General features: G+C 38.6%; 1 protein-coding gene across 1 annotated transcript in view; it reads left to right on the top strand.

The window, feature by feature from the left end:
• Positions 1 to 18645, top strand: part of USH2A (usherin) — a 938899-nt gene that overhangs the window by 359947 nt on the left and 560307 nt on the right. Inside the window, exons 21-22 of the mRNA XM_027564435.1 lie at positions 5541 to 5671; positions 18331 to 18457. Coding sequence (XP_027420236.1) covers positions 5541 to 5671; positions 18331 to 18457 — 258 coding nt within the window. The remainder of the gene's footprint in view (positions 1 to 5540; positions 5672 to 18330; positions 18458 to 18645) is intronic.

Genomic DNA, 18645 nt, shown 5'->3' with positions numbered 1-18645 from the left:
ATCACCATTTTCCTTTCTATTATAATTTTCCATATATTATTTAAGAACTCTTTGCCTATTCCATGGGCCTGTCATTGTATCTTGTTTTTAAGATTAAATTTTTAAAATTGCAAATACATTTCTGTAAAAGCTAAATATTTCCATCCAGGTCTTGGATTTTCAGATTTTTTTAAATGTGAGGCTATGGATGTATGTCTCTTTTATCCATCTCTGAATCTCAATAGCCTAGAAGGGTGGCTGCACAAAATATATTTTCCTAAAAATATCCCTTGGATGAATGAATACATTTATCTATTGAGATAGAAAACTGCCCCATCATTTCCCCAAATACTTGAAACAAAAGTTGAATTTTAGAATGTCTGCTATTTTCTTTTAATGAAAATATAAATTTTAGCAGGTGATAAACATGCATTTTCACTTTTCTGCACATTTTAATCAACATTGTTCTTAACACAAACCTTTAAAATGAAAAACACTTTGGTACTGCTCTGCTTTGGCCTACAAATCTTCTTATTTGTGAGTCCAGGATAAAAGCACATTCATGAGGTATAGCAGAAAACAGGAGTCAAGTTCAATCACACAGTACATGATATTCAAAGTTTCTTCTCTCACATGGTACCACATGTCTGATTTCATTTCTTTACCCAGCATAAATCACATGGCTGAGTCTAAAGTCAATGGCTGGGGCTATATTAGCATATATTAACAATTGATTATATGATTTAAGATTTTTGGCTCAAAAAATAGGATTTATTGATGACAGTATTGTCAAAAATGTGTTTCAATGAAAGTGTGCATATTTTTTTTCTTCATAGAGTACTTGCAAAAAAACCCTTCATTCACTATTTATCTAGTTTAAGGAAATAATATGATTTGGAAAAGCTAAAGGAAAGTTGACTGTACAATAGCAAATCAAGTTCAGTTCAGTTCAGTTCAGTCGTGTCCAACTCTTTGCGACCCCATGAATTGCAGCACGCCAGGCCTCCCTGTCCATCACCAACTCCCGAAGTTCACCCAAACTCATGTGCATCGAGTTGGTGATGCCATCCAGCCATCTCATCCTCTGTCATCCCCTTCTCCTCCTGCCCCCAATTCCTCCCAGCGTCAGAGTCTTTTCTGATGAGTCAACTCTTTGCATGAGGTGGCCAAAGTATTGGTGTTTCAGCTTTAGCATCAGTCCTTCCAAAGAACACCCAGGACTGATCTCCTTTAGAATGGACTGGTTGGATCTCCTTGCAGTCCAAGGGTCTCTCAAGAGTCTTCTCCAACACCACAGTTCAAAAGCATCAGTTCTTCGGCGCTCAGCTTTCTGCACAGTCCAACTCTCACATCCATACATGACCACTGGAAAAACCATAGCCTTGACTAGATGGACCTTTGTTGGCAAAGTAATGTCTCTGCTTTTGAATATGCTATCTAGGTTGGTCATAACTTTTCTTGCAAAGAGCAAGCATCTTTTAATGTCATGGCTGCAGTCACCATCTGCAGTGATTTTGGAGCCCAAAAAATAAAGTCTGCCACTGTTTCCCCATCTATTTGCCATGAAGTGATGGGACCAGATGCCATGATCTTCGTTTTCTGAATATTGAGCTTTAAGCCAACTTTTTCATTCTCCTCTTTCACTTTCATCAAGAGGCTCTTTAGTTCTTCTTCACTTTCTGCCATAAGGGTGGTGTCATCTGCATATCTGAGGTTATTGATATTTCTCCCAGCAGTCTTGATTCCAGCTTGTGCAGAAATCCAGCCCAGCGTTACCCTTTACTAAATACTTACTTCTCACAGAAATATGCCTTGATTTGTGTATTCTCTTTTAGTCGAACTAAATTTTATATATATCTGTATTATGTAAGTGTAAAACTTAGAAATTAAATGTTGTGTCAAAAAAATGCATGCACATGCATATTCTTGATATTAGATAATAATTGATACTATTTCTGTAATTCTTACTCTGATCCAAAATTTCTTTCACCAAATTTCCCATCAACTGGGGACAAGTAATTGTATTTCCAGGCTGAGCAATTATTAATTTCTTCCCTCAAATCCTGACTTTGGCTCCCTTTTTACTGCCACAGAGATGCCTCCAGCACCCTGATTGAGAGTTTTGTCTACATATCTGAATTGTAGCTGTTTTTATGAAATAACCTTCAGTTGTTTAATTTTAAAGCAATAGTTTCAATTACAGCATTTGATACAACATATAAATTTTTTAAATTGTCACTTAAATGTGAAGAGGGCCACTCTGAACCAAAACAAGAGACACTTAGGAGAAAAAGAGTTGATAGAAATGTGATTTTTCTCTGATCAGAAGGTACACCAGATTTTGGCTGTGTCTGAGCTTTTCTTGGCAGATATCTCCTTTTATTTGACTGGGCCACGCTAATTAGTTTCTAGGTCTTCTGTTTCTTTCTCTACCAGATTTTTCTAGTGAGAGTCCTATGTCCATTTCCTACTCATCCTTTCTGTCCTGATCAGCCAGCCTTTGGAACTCTGGTCATTCTACTCAGTTAAAAAAGACAGTAACGACCACCTCTGTGAGCTTTTCTTCAGCTCTCATTATTCTGGACTTATGGGAGGTGACAGTTAACTTTGCTTTCTTAAATTTCTCTCCTACCTATGTTTCCATTTTATAGCATTATCTTGATTGTTTTAACTTTATTATTGTCCCTACTCTTTCCTTCTCTTAAAACTAGGGCATTTCCCCAAACAGTTCTTTTTATGTCTTCTTCATTCGCTCTCCCAGAGACATGAATTTTTGACTGGTGATTGCCAATTTATTTTCTTAGCTCCATTTTCTCTTCTGAGATTTAGTTTCTTATTTCCAAATGATGGATAGTTTTTTTATACATCATTAATATACATTCACTCTGCCCCAGATGGAGTTTATATCCTCAACCCTGTATTTTCTTCTTTTCCTGACCTTTCTATTTCTGTTAATAATGCTATTTTCCCCTCAGTAATTGGTGAAAAGAATTGACCACATTACCCCTATCATCACCTCATAACAACTTGTCTTAATGATTCTCTTCTGAAATATATAGATTCCATTCTTTCAATCCATTTAGTTACATGTCAGTCTTTAATTAACATCCTTATCATCTTATTTCCCCCAAAGCACAGTAATAACCTAACTAGTTCCTCTGTAGTTAAATTATCTGTATCCTCCAGACATTCCACTGTAGTTTGGTTGCCTTAGCTTGACTTTGAGCATCTTCATCCCTTCCTCCACCCAATTTTTAAAACCTCCCTTTGTCCATAGGATAAATTCCAGCTGTTTTAAGTCCACTTAGTAGGAGAGATGAGAGTAATAAAGCTTATATGAGGGGTTCAAGTGAGTGTGAATGCTGAAAAATGATGTGATGAGACAAACATTCTATTTCTGGGAAATGAGAGAGATATCAGAAGTCTAACAAGAATGTAATGTCCTAGAAGGTGGGATACAGAGACTCAGAGTGTGTGACGCAATGAAACATCACAATGAGTAGAACAGGCATGTTTGAAAAGGGCCAAAAGCATGAAATCTAGAAGATAAAGTTGCAGAAGCTAAGAAGGCCAGGTAAAGTTTCAGTTGCCTCTTTGGAAAGTCTAAAGTCCACACCCCAAGCTTGCCTTTGTTGGTATTGGAATAATTCACTAAAGACAGATATACCACAACCTTCCTTTCCATCTTTGTATTCTATGCAGACTTCTTAAGCCAGATAGTCTATATAAGGCCTGAAATGGGGTCTTGCCTATTTCTCCAAATTCGTCTCTTAGCTCCCTTCTCTACATTCAGCTTTCCTGAATATTTTGCATGCCTCTGGCCTTTATAACAACATCCCCCAGAATCCTTCATATTCTCTGAAAACAAGCTCAAATATCTTATTCTTTTTGGAACATTCCTTAATCCCTTTGAATCAAATGATATCTTGTAAATAGGCCTATGTCACTTATCATACCTCACTGCTAGACAGCAAAAGAGACACAGATGTAAAGAACAGACTTTTGGACTCTGTGGGAGAAGGCAAGGGTGGGATGACTTAAGAGAATAGCATTGAAACATGTATATTACCATATGTGAAATAGACTGCCAGTCCAGGCTCGATGCATGAGACAGGGCACTCAGGGCCAAAGAATATATTCAACCTGATTTTGGTATTGACCATCTGGTGATGCCCATGTGTAGAGTCATCTTTTGTGCTGTTTTAAGAGGGTGTTTGCTATGACCAGTGTATTCTCTTGGCAAAACTCTCAGACTTTACCCTACTTCATTTTGTACTCCATGACCAAACTTGCCTGTTACTCCAGATATCTCTTGACTTTCTACTTTTGCTTTCCAATCCCCTATGATGAAAAGGACATCTTTTTTTGCCATTAGTTCTAGAAGGTCTTGTAGGTCTTGATAGAACCGTTCAACTTCAGTTTCTTCAGCATTACTGGTTGGGGCATAGACTTGGGTTACTGTAAAATTGAATGGTTTGACTTGGAAATGAACAGAGATCATTCTGTTGTTTTTGAGATGGCGCCCTGGTACTGCATTTTGGACTCTCTTGTTGACTATGAGGGCTACTCTATTTCTTCTCAGGAATTTTTACCCACAGTGGTAGCTATAATGGTCATCTGAATTAAATTCACCCATTCCAGCCCATTTTAGTTCACTGATTCCTAAAATGTCGATGTTCACTCTTTCCATCTCCTGCAGTTTACCTTGATTCATGTACCTAAGGTTCCTATGAAATATTGATGTCTGTTAAGACACATATGTTTTATATCTCCGACTAAACTTGAAGCTGTTTGAGAACACCAATTGAACCTCTTAAGTTTCTTTTCCAGTTTCAATTCATTGACAAAACATCTTACTTGGAGGAAGAGCTCAATAGTATGGGTTGAATGGGTGGGACACCTGGTAGAAGGGAGGTCAGGCCAGTTTCTGGTAGTTGGAAGACATCACAGAGAAGCATCACATGTTTCCCCTGCTTCCTGAGCTGGGGCCCTTTCTGAGAGCCAAGAGCACTGTGTGTCTCGAGCAGTGCTGGTAGGTAATCTGAAGGGTGAGTGGAGCCCTGGAATTCTGAAGGCTGCAGAGCATTTAGTGATGGGAAAATTGGCTCTGTGGACCACTTTATAGCAGATCTTTCTAGTTTTTAGCTTCTACTACTGGACTAACTCTTTAAACTTCATAAGTATTTTAAATAAAGCCCCTTGTGTTTCTTTCATATCAAAATCCATTTATTTTTATGACTCTGATAATACTACTGCATTTATCCCTTTTGTATCCAGTTTTGGGTTGACAACATATCTTTTTATGTTGATAAGTTTTGCACATATTTAAACTTCATTATATATTGGTTAGTGGAAGTGCAGGCTTGAGTTTCCAAGTATGGGTTGGCATTCATAATGGGATACAGTTAAAACCAAGTGGCTGGACCATCCCAGGGCAATGTTGTGTATAATTCCCCGATTGCACTCCTTACATCATAAATAATAATGAAAGTAAATGTACATTTACCAGAGAGAATCAACAAAACCCAGCCCTGATTTGCTGATTGCACTTTTCTCCCCAGGTATTAAAGCCAGCTTTCGAACAAGGGTGCCTGAAGGTTTGATTGTCTTTGCGGCATCACCTGGCAATCAGGAAGAGTATTTTGCAATTCAGTTGAAGAATGGACGCCCGTATTTTCTTTTTGATCCTCAGGTAAATGAATAATTATAAGAGTTGGCATTTTTGAGAGTTTATCAGTTGCTTATATTTTCACAATGAATCCTCACCAAAAACTTACAGATGAGTGCTTTATTATTCCCACTCTACAACAAGTAAAACGAAACTTCAAAAGTGATGTGACTTACCCACAGCTAAAATAGCATATTCAGTGCATTGAAATAAGATTAAGATGGTTATAGAGTAGAGAACAAAGAGAACAGTGGTAGGTTGAAAAGTTGGGTAGAGACTAAGTAATTTAGGATCTTGGAAGCAAATAAAGGGTTTAAATTATTCCTAAGGGCAGTTCAGTTCAGTTTAGTCACTCAGTCGTGTCCTACTCTTTACGACCCCATGGACTGCAGCATGCTAGGCTTCCGTGTCCATCACCAACTCCCAGAGCTTGCTCAAACTCATGTCCATTGAGTCGGTGATGCCATCCAACCATCTCATCCTCTGTCGTCCCCTTCTCCTCCCACCTTCAATGTTGCCTAGCATCGGGGTCTATTCCAGTGAGTCAGTTCTTCGAATCAGGTGGCCAAAGTATTGGAGTTTCAGCTTCAGCATCAGTCCTTCCAATGAATATTCAGGACTGATTTACTCTAGGATGGACTGGTTTGATCTTGCTGTCCAAGGGCCTCTCAAGAGTCTCCTCCAACCCCCACAGTTCAAAAGCATCAATTCTTTGGCACTTAGTTTTCTTTATAGTCCAACTCTCACATCCATACTGACTACTGAAAAAGACATAGCTTTGACTAGATGGACCTTTGTTGGCAAAGTAATGTCTCTGGTTTTTAATATGCTTTCTAGCTTTGTCATAACTTTTCTTCCAAGGAGCAAGGGTCTTTTAATTTCATGGCTACAATCACCATCTGCTGTGATTTTGGATCCCAAAGAAATAGTCTTTCCGTCTATTTGCCATGAAGTGATAGGACCAGATACCATGATCTTCATTTTTTGAATGTTGAGTTTTTAGCCAGCTTTTTCACTCTCCTTTTTAACTTTCATCAAGAGGCTTTTTAGTTCCTCTTCACTTTCTACCATAAGGGTGGTGTCATCTGTGTATCTGGTTATTGATATTTCTCCCTGCAAGCCTGATTCCAGCTTGTGCATCACCCAGCCCAGCATTTCTCATGATGTACTCTGCATATAAGTTAAATAAGCAGGGTGACAATACACAGCCTTGACGTACTCCTTTCCAGTTTTGAACCAGGGCAAATGGGAAACTGCTGCGTAACTGTCTAAGGGCAATGGGAAACTATTGCATAGTTGTCTTCACTTTTGTTAGAGGAAGGTTAGTAAGCATTTGCCATTACGTGCTGTATTGGGCCCATGAATAATTGAGGGAAAAGACTATGTAAAACCTTTTTCTCAAGTTTTCAGCTTAAAGCTTCTGATCTATGCTTGTCAAAGAAGTGTTTTCTGTTATAGTGGTAAAATAGGCACAAATTTTCCCTTGTATCTAAGGGATTGAGGTGAAGAGTTTCCTACACCCTGGAGACCCACTCATGTTGAAGAGAAAAGGCAGGGCCTGCTGGCCAAGTGTGCCTGAGCACCAACCCAGACCCAACAGAAGTCTTTAAGAGGCAGACTGAGCTCTTCCTGGGTGAGGAAGCTGGTAAAGCCATGAGCTGGCAACTGGCAAGGCCAAGGAAAAAAAGGATTATTCCTGATGTTTTAACAGTAGCCTGCTAACCACCTGGCTTGATAAGGGCTTGTGGGAATCCCCTAGAATTGAAGCTTCTTAAGGGATGCTCATAGGTGGGCAATGAGTAAGCAAATAAGAAATAGCCAACACCTAAGCACATCCGGCATCCTGGGAGAAAGGGGTAAGAAGCAGCTGTTTCTGAAGGCAAGGCAGATGGCATTTGGAAAACAAAAGCAGCACACTGAAGTTGATTGAATTACAGAACTGAAAATATTATTTTTCATTTGAATCCTTTAAGTTGATTACTTAGACGAGGGACTACTGAGATTCATTACTAGGTCAAAATATATAACAAAAATATGAAAACAAAGATTAAGGAGGATACAAATATGAAGGAGAAATTCAAAAGGAAAGCAAAAAACACATGCACAAGTAAAAGATGGATAAGAAATTAATGAAATATAAAATAGAGAAAATCTGATTTATGAAGACATCTTGATTATGAATTTATTGAAAGGACTCATCAAATGCCTGGCAAGATTAAGCAAAGCCTGTGCTTCTATAGGACCTCTGTGTGTCTCCATTATTCTGAGTGCTCTCTCTATACATAAATGCACACACATATGATCTCATTTAAACATCACACCAATTCTATAAGGTAGATACTTGTTATTCCCATTTTTGGAGAAGGCAATGGCACCCCACTCCAGTACTCTTGCCTGGAAAATCCCATGGACAGAGGAGCCTGGTAGGCTGCAGTCCATGGGGTCGCTAGGAGTCGGACACAACTGAGCGACTTCACTTCACTTTTCACCTGTTAAAATCTAAGTCAGAGTTAAATTAATTTTCCTAAAGTAATACAGCAGATCTGTGACCAAGCTTTTCAACATGGAAGAATACTTGTTGATGTCCAGAGACTCAATTAAAATGCCATCCATGCACTATATTGGAAGGAAATGTTTCAGCAAGAATGTTTCAGAAGAAAAAAAAAATAATAATCTGAAATATAGTGGAGAAGCAGTCGCGAGTGGTAAACCTAGGAATATTAAGTTCAGCCAAAGTATTTAATGACAGACTGAGTAGAGATGTGTTTTACAGTGCCAAAGAATCTTTGACATAGAAGAGACAGGCAGCAAAGGAAAAAGAAATCTGACAATTGTTTGGTGCTAAAATTACTAAGAGTTGAAGGAGAGGACAAAAGATGAATGACTTAAAAGTTTCTAAGGTGTCAGTTTAATAGAGGTGGGAGTTACAGTATAGGTCATATTAGTTTCTAGATTCCATAAAATAAATGGACAAAAATATTTGATTTTAAATGTGACAAAGAAGTTAATTACTAATAGAATGAAAACACTCCAAGAATGATTAACAAGATGAAAAAAAAAAAAAAAAAAGACTGCTAGATTGTAAAAGCAGCAAAAACAGAAAGGAAACAATCCATTAAAATAGAAGAATAATCAATGAGAAAGAAAAAAAATCTGGTTCTGCTTTTTCTACCTAAATCGACCTAATTTCTACCTAAATCGACCTAAATTACTATCTGGATGTATTTGAGACAAAGCCAGAAAGGGAAAACTTTAATCATATAGACATTTATTCATAGAGCTTTAAAAGTACACAACGTGGGTTCGTGTTGATTGCCTCTCTTCATTCTTGGAGTTGCCACATGAGGTACTGTTTTCTTCCCTGCTTTGGATGACGTGTCTTAACTAGAGTCACACAGTGATCTGATGATAGAACTGGCACTGAATTTAGTTTATTTCACTCAATGAAACATTGTTAAAAATGTCTTATCCTGGGACTTCCTCAGAGGTTCCAGTGGTAAAGACTCTACCTGCCAATACAGGGGCTGTAGGTTCAGGGAACTAATGACACAGGGTAAGGCCAACAACTGTAAACAAAGCAAAACAAACAAATGAAAAACCCTCTGTCACATAAGTAGATGTACAACCGATTTGCATAGGAAATAAAAATCTTTAAAAAAAACTGTATTGTACCCCAAGCACTGCAGAAGGCAATTATGCACTAGAAATGTGGGAATGAGGGAAAAACAAAATGCCACTCCAGCCATCCTCTCTTGGGATCCCCATCTTCCAAGACTGAAGTACAGAGTCTTGCTGAGCTTGGACATGGTACTGCCAGGATGGCTTCACACTGCCTCACACTTACAATCAGTCATGTGCTCATAAACATCCATCCTGGTGGTTTTGGGTGTAATTCTAGGTGACCACTCAAACCCTGGAGCTGCAGCTCTAATAATACAATGGCTACAGGTTTATTCACAGGTTTTGAGTATCTAATAAACGTGCCTTGCTTGCCACCCCCCCCCCCCACAATACTCCCTAAACATATAGAGCAAAATCTTTGCAGAATTAATCAAGAAATGGTTTTATCAGAACTGAAGCATGACTGCCATCTCTTTAACAGTGTTGTGTTTCTTTCTAAAGGATGTGATAGCTTCAGATTCTGCAGAAATGGAAGGCAAAGATGTTAAGCAATGCTTAATTCCACTCAGCCACATGATTGCTGTTCAGATCCTGAGGTTGGCTTCTAGAAAACTCTCTCCATCTCATCTTTTTCATCTCCTCTCCATGATAAGATAGACTGGTATAAATCATAGCAGAGTTCAAGGAAGTGTTCACAAGGCACTACCCACGATTCCCACCCCTTACCCTCCTCCCTTAGACAGTGCCTGAGAGTGCTCCTCACTCAAACTGACATTCCCCACTGCTCTGTCCCTGCCCTATATACCCAAATCCTGACCTGTATGCAAATCTGGGACTTTCCCTCCAAATATTAATGAAACTGTTAAAGCCAAACAGTTGGAGAACCAGGGGGATGAAGAGGGTTTAATGATGCCTTCAAAGTGCATTTTTACATGGAATAATACTATCCATCTACAAGGCAAAAGTTACCTGCATTTTCAGGAAAGTGACAATTAATATATACAAAAGAAAACAAGGTATTGATTGAGTAGACCTGCCTTAGGGTGTATTTGAAAAAATATAATCAGATGAATCACACTACATGCTCATGGGTCATGATGCTCTTTATACATGAGTCCATGAGCTCAAGCTAGCCAGGATTGGTCCTTTCTCACCACCAAGGAATTTATCCAGGTTACCTGGACATATTTGCTAACTTTTTAATGAAATCGCCATGTATTATTATCAGACAAATAATTGTGGAAACTGGGGTTTGGAGACTATGTGATATAGTCTTACATTTTTTTTCTGTTTTGGGTTAGGAATATGAATACAGTTTTTTTTTCCTCCTTTTAAAAAATTGACTAGTGAAAGACTAGAGATCTCTTCAAGAAATTAGAGATACCAAGGGAACATTTCATGCAAAGATGGACTTAATAAAGGACAGAAAGGGTATGGACCTAACAGAAGCACAAGATATAAGAGGAGGTGGCAAGAATACACAGAAGAACTGTACAAAAAAGATCCTCATGATCCAGATAATCACGATGGTGTAATCACTCACCTAGAGACAGACATCCTAGAGTATAAAGTCAAGTGGGCCTTAAGAAGCAACACTACGAACAAAGCTAGTGGAGGTGATGGAATTCCAGTTGAGCTATTCCAAATCCTAAAAGATGATGCTGTGAAAGTGCTGCACTCAATATGCCAGCAAATTTGGAAAACTCCGCAGTGGCCACAGGACTGAAAAAGGTCAGTTTTCATTCCAATCCCAAAGAAAGGCAATGCCAAAGAATGCTCAAACTACCACACAATTGCACTCATCTCACACGCTAGTAAAGTAATGCTCAAAATTCTCCAAGCCAGGCTTCAACAATATGTGAACCATGAACTTCTAAATGTTTAAGCTGGAATTAGGAAAGGCAGAGGTAGCAGAGATTAAATGGCCAACATCTGCTGGATTATCAAAAAAGCAAGAGAGTTCCAGAAAAACATCTATTTCTGCTTTATTGACTATGCCAAAGCCTTTGACTGTGTGTGTCACAATAAACTGTGGAAAATTCTGAAAGAGATGGGAATACCAGACTACCTGACCTTCCTCTTGAGAAATCTGTATACAGATCAGGAAGCAACAGTTAGAACTGGACATGGAACAACAGACGGTTCCAAATAGGAAAAGCAGTATGTCAAGGCTGTATATTGTCACCCTACTTATTTGACTTATATGCAGAGTACATCATGAGAAATGCTGGGTTGGATGAAGCACAAGCTGGAATCAAGATTGCCGGGAGAAATATCAATAACCTCAGATATGCAGATGACACCACCCTTATGGCAGAAAGTGAAGAAGAACTAAAGAGCCTCTTGATGAAAGTGAAAGAGGAGAGTGAAAAAGTTGGCTTAAAGCTCAACATTCAGAAAACAAAGATCATGGCATCTGGTCACATCACTTCATGGCAAAAAGATGGAAAAACAGTGGAAACAGTGGCAGAGTTTATTTGGCGGGGGGGCGGGGGGGGGGGGCTCTAAATCACTGCAGATGGTGACTGCAGCCATGAAATAAAAAGATGCTTACTCCTTAGAAGGAAAGTTATGACCAACCTAGATAGCATATTGAAAAGCAGAGACATTACTTTGCCAACAAAGGTCTGTCTAGTAAAGGCTATGGTTTTTCCAGTGTTCATGTATGGATGTGAGAATTGGACTATAAAAAAAGCTGAGCGCCCAAGAATTGATGCTTTTGAACTGTGGTGTTGGAGAAGACTCTTGAGAGTCCCTTGAACCTCAAGGGGATCCAACCAGTCCATCCTAAAGGAGATCAGTCCTGAATGTTCATTGGAATAAATGATGCTGAAGCTGAAACTCCAATACTTTGGCCATCTGATGCGAAGAGCTGATCATTTGAAAAGACCCTGATGCTGATAAAGCAGGAGTAGAAGGGGACACCAGAGGATGAGATGGTTGGATGGCATCACCAACTCAATGGGCATGAGTTTGGGTAAACTCTGGGAGTTGATGATGGACAGGAAGGCCTGGCGTGCTACAGTCCATGGGTTTGCAAAGAGTTGTACATGACTGAGCAACTGAACTGAACTTTTTAGAATCGAAGTGTACAGGCCATGGGGTCACAAAGAATCAGATATGACTGAGCAGCTGAGCACAGTACAACACATAGTTGATTTACCATGTTGTGTTTCTGTGTATGGCACAGTGACTCCGTTAAACATATGAAGTGAAGTGAAGCAAAAGCCACTCAGTTGTGTCCGACTCTTTGTGACCCCTTGGAGTATACAGTCCATGGAATTCTCCAGGCCAGAATACTGGAGTGGGTAGCTGTTCCTTTCTCCAGCGGATCTTCCCAACCCAGGGATCGAACCCAAGTCTCTCACATTGCAGGCAGATTCTTTGCCAGCTGAACCACAAGGGAATCCAAGAATACTGGAGTGGGTAGCCTATCCCTTTTCCAGCGGATCTTCCTGACCAGGAATCAAACCAGAGTCTCTTGCATTGCAGGCGGATTCTTTACCAACTGATCTATGAGGGAAGCCCTATATATATATGTTTATGTATATAAAGTGTATAAATATATATGTAATACTATAAATAAATATATATATATATAAAATATTCTTTTCCATTATGGTTTATCACAGGATATTGAATATCGTTCTCTGTGCTATACTGTAGGACCTTGTTGGTTATTCATCCTATAACACTTTGCATTGGATAATCCCAAACTCCCAATCCTTTCTTCCTCCATTCTCTTCCCCCTTGGCAACTAAAAGTCTGTTCTGTATGTTATGAATATTGTTTCTTGAACAAAGTAAGAGCCACCCCAAATTTGAAGAAGCTGAAGAGTTTGTTTTACATGTCTGTCACTGACATTCAAAATATTTATATTTTAAATAATTTAGGTACCACTTCAAGCTAGTTTTATTTTCCTTGTGTCTTAAAGGATACAAGGTTATCTAATGATCACTTTACTGCACTCATCAGACAAGTAGTTATTTACTCAATGTGTCTTTCTTATCTGAGTGTACAGTCCAGGGAGGGCAGGACATCCTTGAGGCTCAGTGCAGTCCTAGGAACATGCATGCTTAATCACTCAGTCGTGTCTGACTCTTTATGACCCCATGGACTGTAGCTTGTCAGGCTTCTCCGTCCATGGAATTCTCTGAGCAAGAGTACTGGAGCGGGTTGCCATTTCCTTCTCCAGGGGGTATTCCCAACCCAGGGACTGAACCCTTGTCTCCTGTGTCTCCTGCATTGCAGGTGGATTCTTAACATGCTGAGCCTTGGAATATAGTAGGTAATACTACATAAATGTCTGTTGACAGATTGGCTGACTTCCTGGCTTGATAAATATTGGTAAAATAGTGTTCATAATCAAAGAAAATTACTCATTTTCTAGGATAAAATTTCTGACTCTTTAATGATAATTTAATTTAGTTCTTATTTGTTTTAATTTGTCAATTGTTAGATACTTTGACTTGTATCAATGGTTGTTTTCAGATTACTGTTCCTGAATCCATTCAAAGTAATTAAATATTGAGTTGTGGAAACAGCATTATGTAAGAATTTAAAGTTACTCTCTAACACATAGTTTCAAAATACCTGTAGTCATTGTGTATGCATGCTCAGTTGCTCAGTCATGTCTGACTCTTTGCGACCCCATGAACTTTAGCTCACCAGGCTCCTCTGTCCATGGTATTTTCCAGGCAATACCTGGAGTGGGTTGCCATTTCCTACTCCAGTACTCATCATGTAGTTTGTTCTTTTAAAAGTATCTTAAATAAACTTAAGTAATGAATTTTTATGCAACAGTGTAATTCTACATAAAGTTGTAGAATTCATTCAATGAAATGAATCCAGTTCACTATATTAAGACATATTTGTGAGAAAGGGAAAAGATTTCTTATAGTATTTAAAACTGGATATATGTTTGCATATTATGCACTGAATACTTAGAATGATTGTTCAGTTCAGTTCAGTTCAGTTCAGTCGCTCAGTCATGTCCGACTCTTCACAACCCCATGAATCGCAGCACACCAGGCCTCCCTGTCCATCACCAACTCCCGGAGTTCACCCAGACTCACGTCCATCAAGTCAGTGATGCCATCCAGCCATCTCATCCTCTGTCATCCCCTTCTCCTCCTGCCCCCAGTCCCTCCCAGCATCAGAGTCTTTTCCAATGAATCAACTCTTCGCATGAGGTGGCCAAAGTACTGGAGTTTCAGCTTTAACATCATTCCTTCCAAAGAAATCCCAGGGCTGATCTCCTTCAGAATGGACTGGTTGGATCTCCTTGCAGACCAAGGGACTCTCAAGAGTCTTCTCCAACACCACAGTTCAAAAGCATCAATTCTTCAGCACTCAGCCTTCTTCACAGTCCAACTCTCACATCCATACTTGTTAGGAGTCACTAAAGAAAAAGTACTCCATTTTTTAACTGCTGTATTTTTTATTGTCTCAAAAAGTTGGCTATAGTCTTCCCATTTTTATTAGATTAATTTCAATTTGGAAATACTTGATCAGATGATATTTTATTGACTAGTAATGACTTATGGTTCTCATTTAAATGTTTTATGTTCATTCACATAATAAACTGACTTCACTTAGAGAAGTGGTGAAAGTGAAAGCTTTCAAAAAATTCAGAATAGCATCTATTTAACATGTCTAATATTTTCCAAATAGAAAGAACAAACTGCACCAGGTTTGACACCAGACTTAACCGCAGAATTATTCTCTTAATATTGGTGGGGGAAACATCTTAAACTATCATCAAAAAAATAGTATGCTGAGTTCTCCTAAGTATGAAGAAAATTTGGCATAGTGAGGCTATCTGTTATGTATTGGAATGTGTCACCAATAAGTGTGATTTCTGATGGAGAGAACTATTAATGCTTCAGATTGTTGCCAAACATAATATGAAGAACCACTTACTCAGACACCTGATCTTTAGAATGCAGCATCGTTGGTAACAATTTTAACGCTAACTAAGTACACTTTGATGAGACAGCATTTAATAAAATGCTCATTAATTTCATCATTAGCAAGGGTATGCTAAGAAGTAAGCCAGTTTCTTATGTTACGCCCAATTAGCATCCCATGCTAGTAATCCCATTAGTATTGTTGAATTCACTAATGGAAAAACTAATGGGCATGCTACCAGGGCACATTAATTGGGCACGACACCAGTTCTGGTTTTAATTATTAAACTACGATAATGAAATGTGTGTTTGTAAAATATTAAAATGTTGAAATTGGGTGGAAGAAAATAAAAGAATATGTAGAAAGAAAGAGTTATATGGGAAGTCAACTTATAAAGATTTGAGAACTTATCAAAATGCTCATATTTCTAGCTGATTGAGTTGCCTATAAAAGTTGGGGTATTGTCCATGTGGGAAGCAAACCCTCCCCTACTCATGGGAAATTAAAAGCTCTTTTTTGGTAATATGAAATCCTGTATGTCATACATGTTGTCATCCTCTGTATGAGGCCTGGCAGGAGCCAATTAAATGCATAGAATGGACAGGGTATGTTGCTGAAGCTATTTTAGAGAAATATAAACAAATGTTTTATTGACAATGGTGTGATTAATACTGTACTTTTGTGATATTAAACCATCACCATATTACATCAGATAATTGTCAGTTTTATCAGTTTTGAAAACCAGTATAGCAAAATAATTAGAATATGATGAAACATTCCAAGTAATTTAAACATTTATTTTGTAATATTTTATCCAATCTTTTTTTTGGTTTTGTTTTTAAAATATTGTATTGATTGAAGTTAATTATTTCTAAGGGCCTTCTCCTGTGGTTCAGCTGGTAAAGAACCTGCCTGCCAATGCAGGAGGCACAAGAGACACGGGTTTGTTCCCTGGTTTGGGAAGATCCCCTGGAGAAGGAAACGGTAACCCACTCCAGTATTCTTACAGTCCCATGGGGTTGCAAAGAGTTGGACGTGACTGAAGACGCTCAAAGAAAGAAAGCAAAAATTGTTTTCCTTTTGAAGGTTTAGAGTAATTTCCTGTGTTTTTTTTTTTTCTTTAATCATAGTAGTTTTAAATGATGATGGTGAAAGTGAAAAGTGAAAGTGAAGTCGCTCCATCATGTCCGACTCTTTGCCACCCCGTGGATGGTAACCTACCAGGCTCCACGGTCCATGGGATTTTCCAGGCAAGAATACTGGAGTGGGCTGCCATTTCCTTCTTCAGGGGATCTTCCCAACCTAGGGATCGAACCTGGGTCTCCTGCATTGCAAACAGATGCTTTACCATCTGAGCCACTAGGGAAGCCCAAATGACGATGGTAACAAAGTTGAAATATCTTTTACTTAGTCTTATGTGTTCACTAACATTAAAAAACGCACCATTGTGCTAACCATGATATACGTGGCCCCAAAGTGTTAAGATGAAAGAGATCTCTTCTCTTTATTTTCTTATCCTCACTTCCTCTGAGCTAATCTCTAAATACCTGCCATTTCCTGATTTTATCCATTTAGGAACTCATTTTTAACTCTGATACTATTACCTTAAGCAAAAGTGCAAATGCTTGATTTTAGACTACAAATCACTGAGTACTAAGTTTAACCACAATACTTATGTTAAAGGTATTAGCAACTAGTTTTTTTTAATTTAAACTTTTTATTTTATATTGGTGTATAGCCAGTTTACAATGTTGTGATAGTTTTGGGTAGACAGCAAAGGGACGCACCCATACATGTACATCTGTCTATTCTCCTCCAAACTTCCCTCACCCCATGCTGCCACCTCACAAGGGGCAGAGCTCCACGTGCTGTACAGTAGGTCCTTGGTTATCATTTTTAAGTACAGCAGTGTGTACATACCTGTCCCAGACTCCCTAACTATCCCTTCCCCTCATGCTTCCCCCCTGGCAACAATAAATTCATTCTCTAAGTCTGTGAGTCTGTTTTGTAAATAAGCTCATTGGTATCATTTCTTTTTAGATTCTACACATAAGGGATATTGTGATATTTTTCTTTTTCCATCTTTCTTCACTCAATATGATAACCTCTAGTAACTAATTTTTAAAGTGAATCTAATTCCTTCTTGGTATTCATCGTGTAGTGAAGGTAAAAGAAACTAACTTGCCACACATTTTACTATCTTTAGAGCAGAATCATTTTAATGGTACTATATTAGTTTCAAAGTCTTGTCTTTTTCATATTTCTGGCCCCAAATTTAAAATATTAGAATAGAAAATTCATTACCTTTTGTTTGAGTATAGTTACTTATGTTTGAGTATAGTTACTCAAAATCCAAGTGTACTTATAAGAGATTTTCATTCTGAAGAGTTCTTTTCAGATTTGAGCCTCATGGTAATGCAGAAATACATCAGAGAAATGCCAGAATGATGTATCAACTTTAACTTTGAATTCTGTTTGAAATGTGTACATGCTTGCCTCAGGATTGTGTTGAAATTTATAAATTGGTTTCTAACAAATATACATGTATGAGTAACATGTATATACAGATGCTTCCTCCTTGGAAGAAAAGCTGTGACCAACCTAGATAGCATGTTAAAAAGCAGAGATGTTACTTTGCCAACAAAGGTCCATCTAGTCAAAGCTTTGGTTTTTCCAGTAGTCATGTACGGATGTGAGAGTTGGACCATAAAGAAAACTGAGCACTGAAGAATTAATGCTTTTGAACTGTGGTGTTGGAGAAGACTCTGGAGAGTCCCTTGGGCTACAAGGAGATCAAACCAGTCAATCCTAAAGGAAATCAGCCCTGCATATTCATCGGAAGGACTGATGCTGAAGGTTAAACTCCAGTACTTTGGCCACCTGATGCAAAGAACTGACTCATTTTAAAAGACCCTGATGCTGGGAAAGATTGAAGGCAGGAGGAGAAGAGGGCGACAGAGGATGAGATGGTTGGATGGCGTCACCAACTCGATGGACATGAGTTTGAGCAAGCTCAGGGAATTGGTGATGGACAGGGAAGCCTGGCATGCTGTAGTCCATGGGGTCGCAGAGTCAGATGTGACTGAATGAATGAACTGACTGAATATGTATATTTACTCGCTGATTTTTTTTCACTCATTCATTCCCTTAAGGGGTCTGCAGTGGAAGTTACCACAACTAATGATGATGGTAAACAATATAGTGATGGCAAATGGCATGAGATAATTGCTATTAGGCATCAAGGTTTGGGCCAAATCACACTTGATGGGCTGTTCACAGGTAAGATCTTCCTTGACAAATATAAATGCCTCTATTGCTATGCTGATGTTGCCATACTCCTCTGTGCTTTTATTTCTTCATCCCTTTTTTCACCTGTTTATCCCTTCTTCATCTAAATTGCTGTTGATTTTGCTTTTGAGGTGTTCTTAAATGATGAAATTTTGGCAACTATTTTCTCCTCTATGCAG

This window comes from Bos indicus x Bos taurus, chromosome 16 (assembly GCF_003369695.1).
Source record: "Bos indicus x Bos taurus breed Angus x Brahman F1 hybrid chromosome 16, Bos_hybrid_MaternalHap_v2.0, whole genome shotgun sequence".
NCBI lineage: Eukaryota > Metazoa > Chordata > Mammalia > Artiodactyla > Bovidae > Bos > Bos indicus x Bos taurus.
Note: the sequence above shows the minus strand (reverse complement) of the source record. Positions and strands in the feature narration are given on the sequence as shown.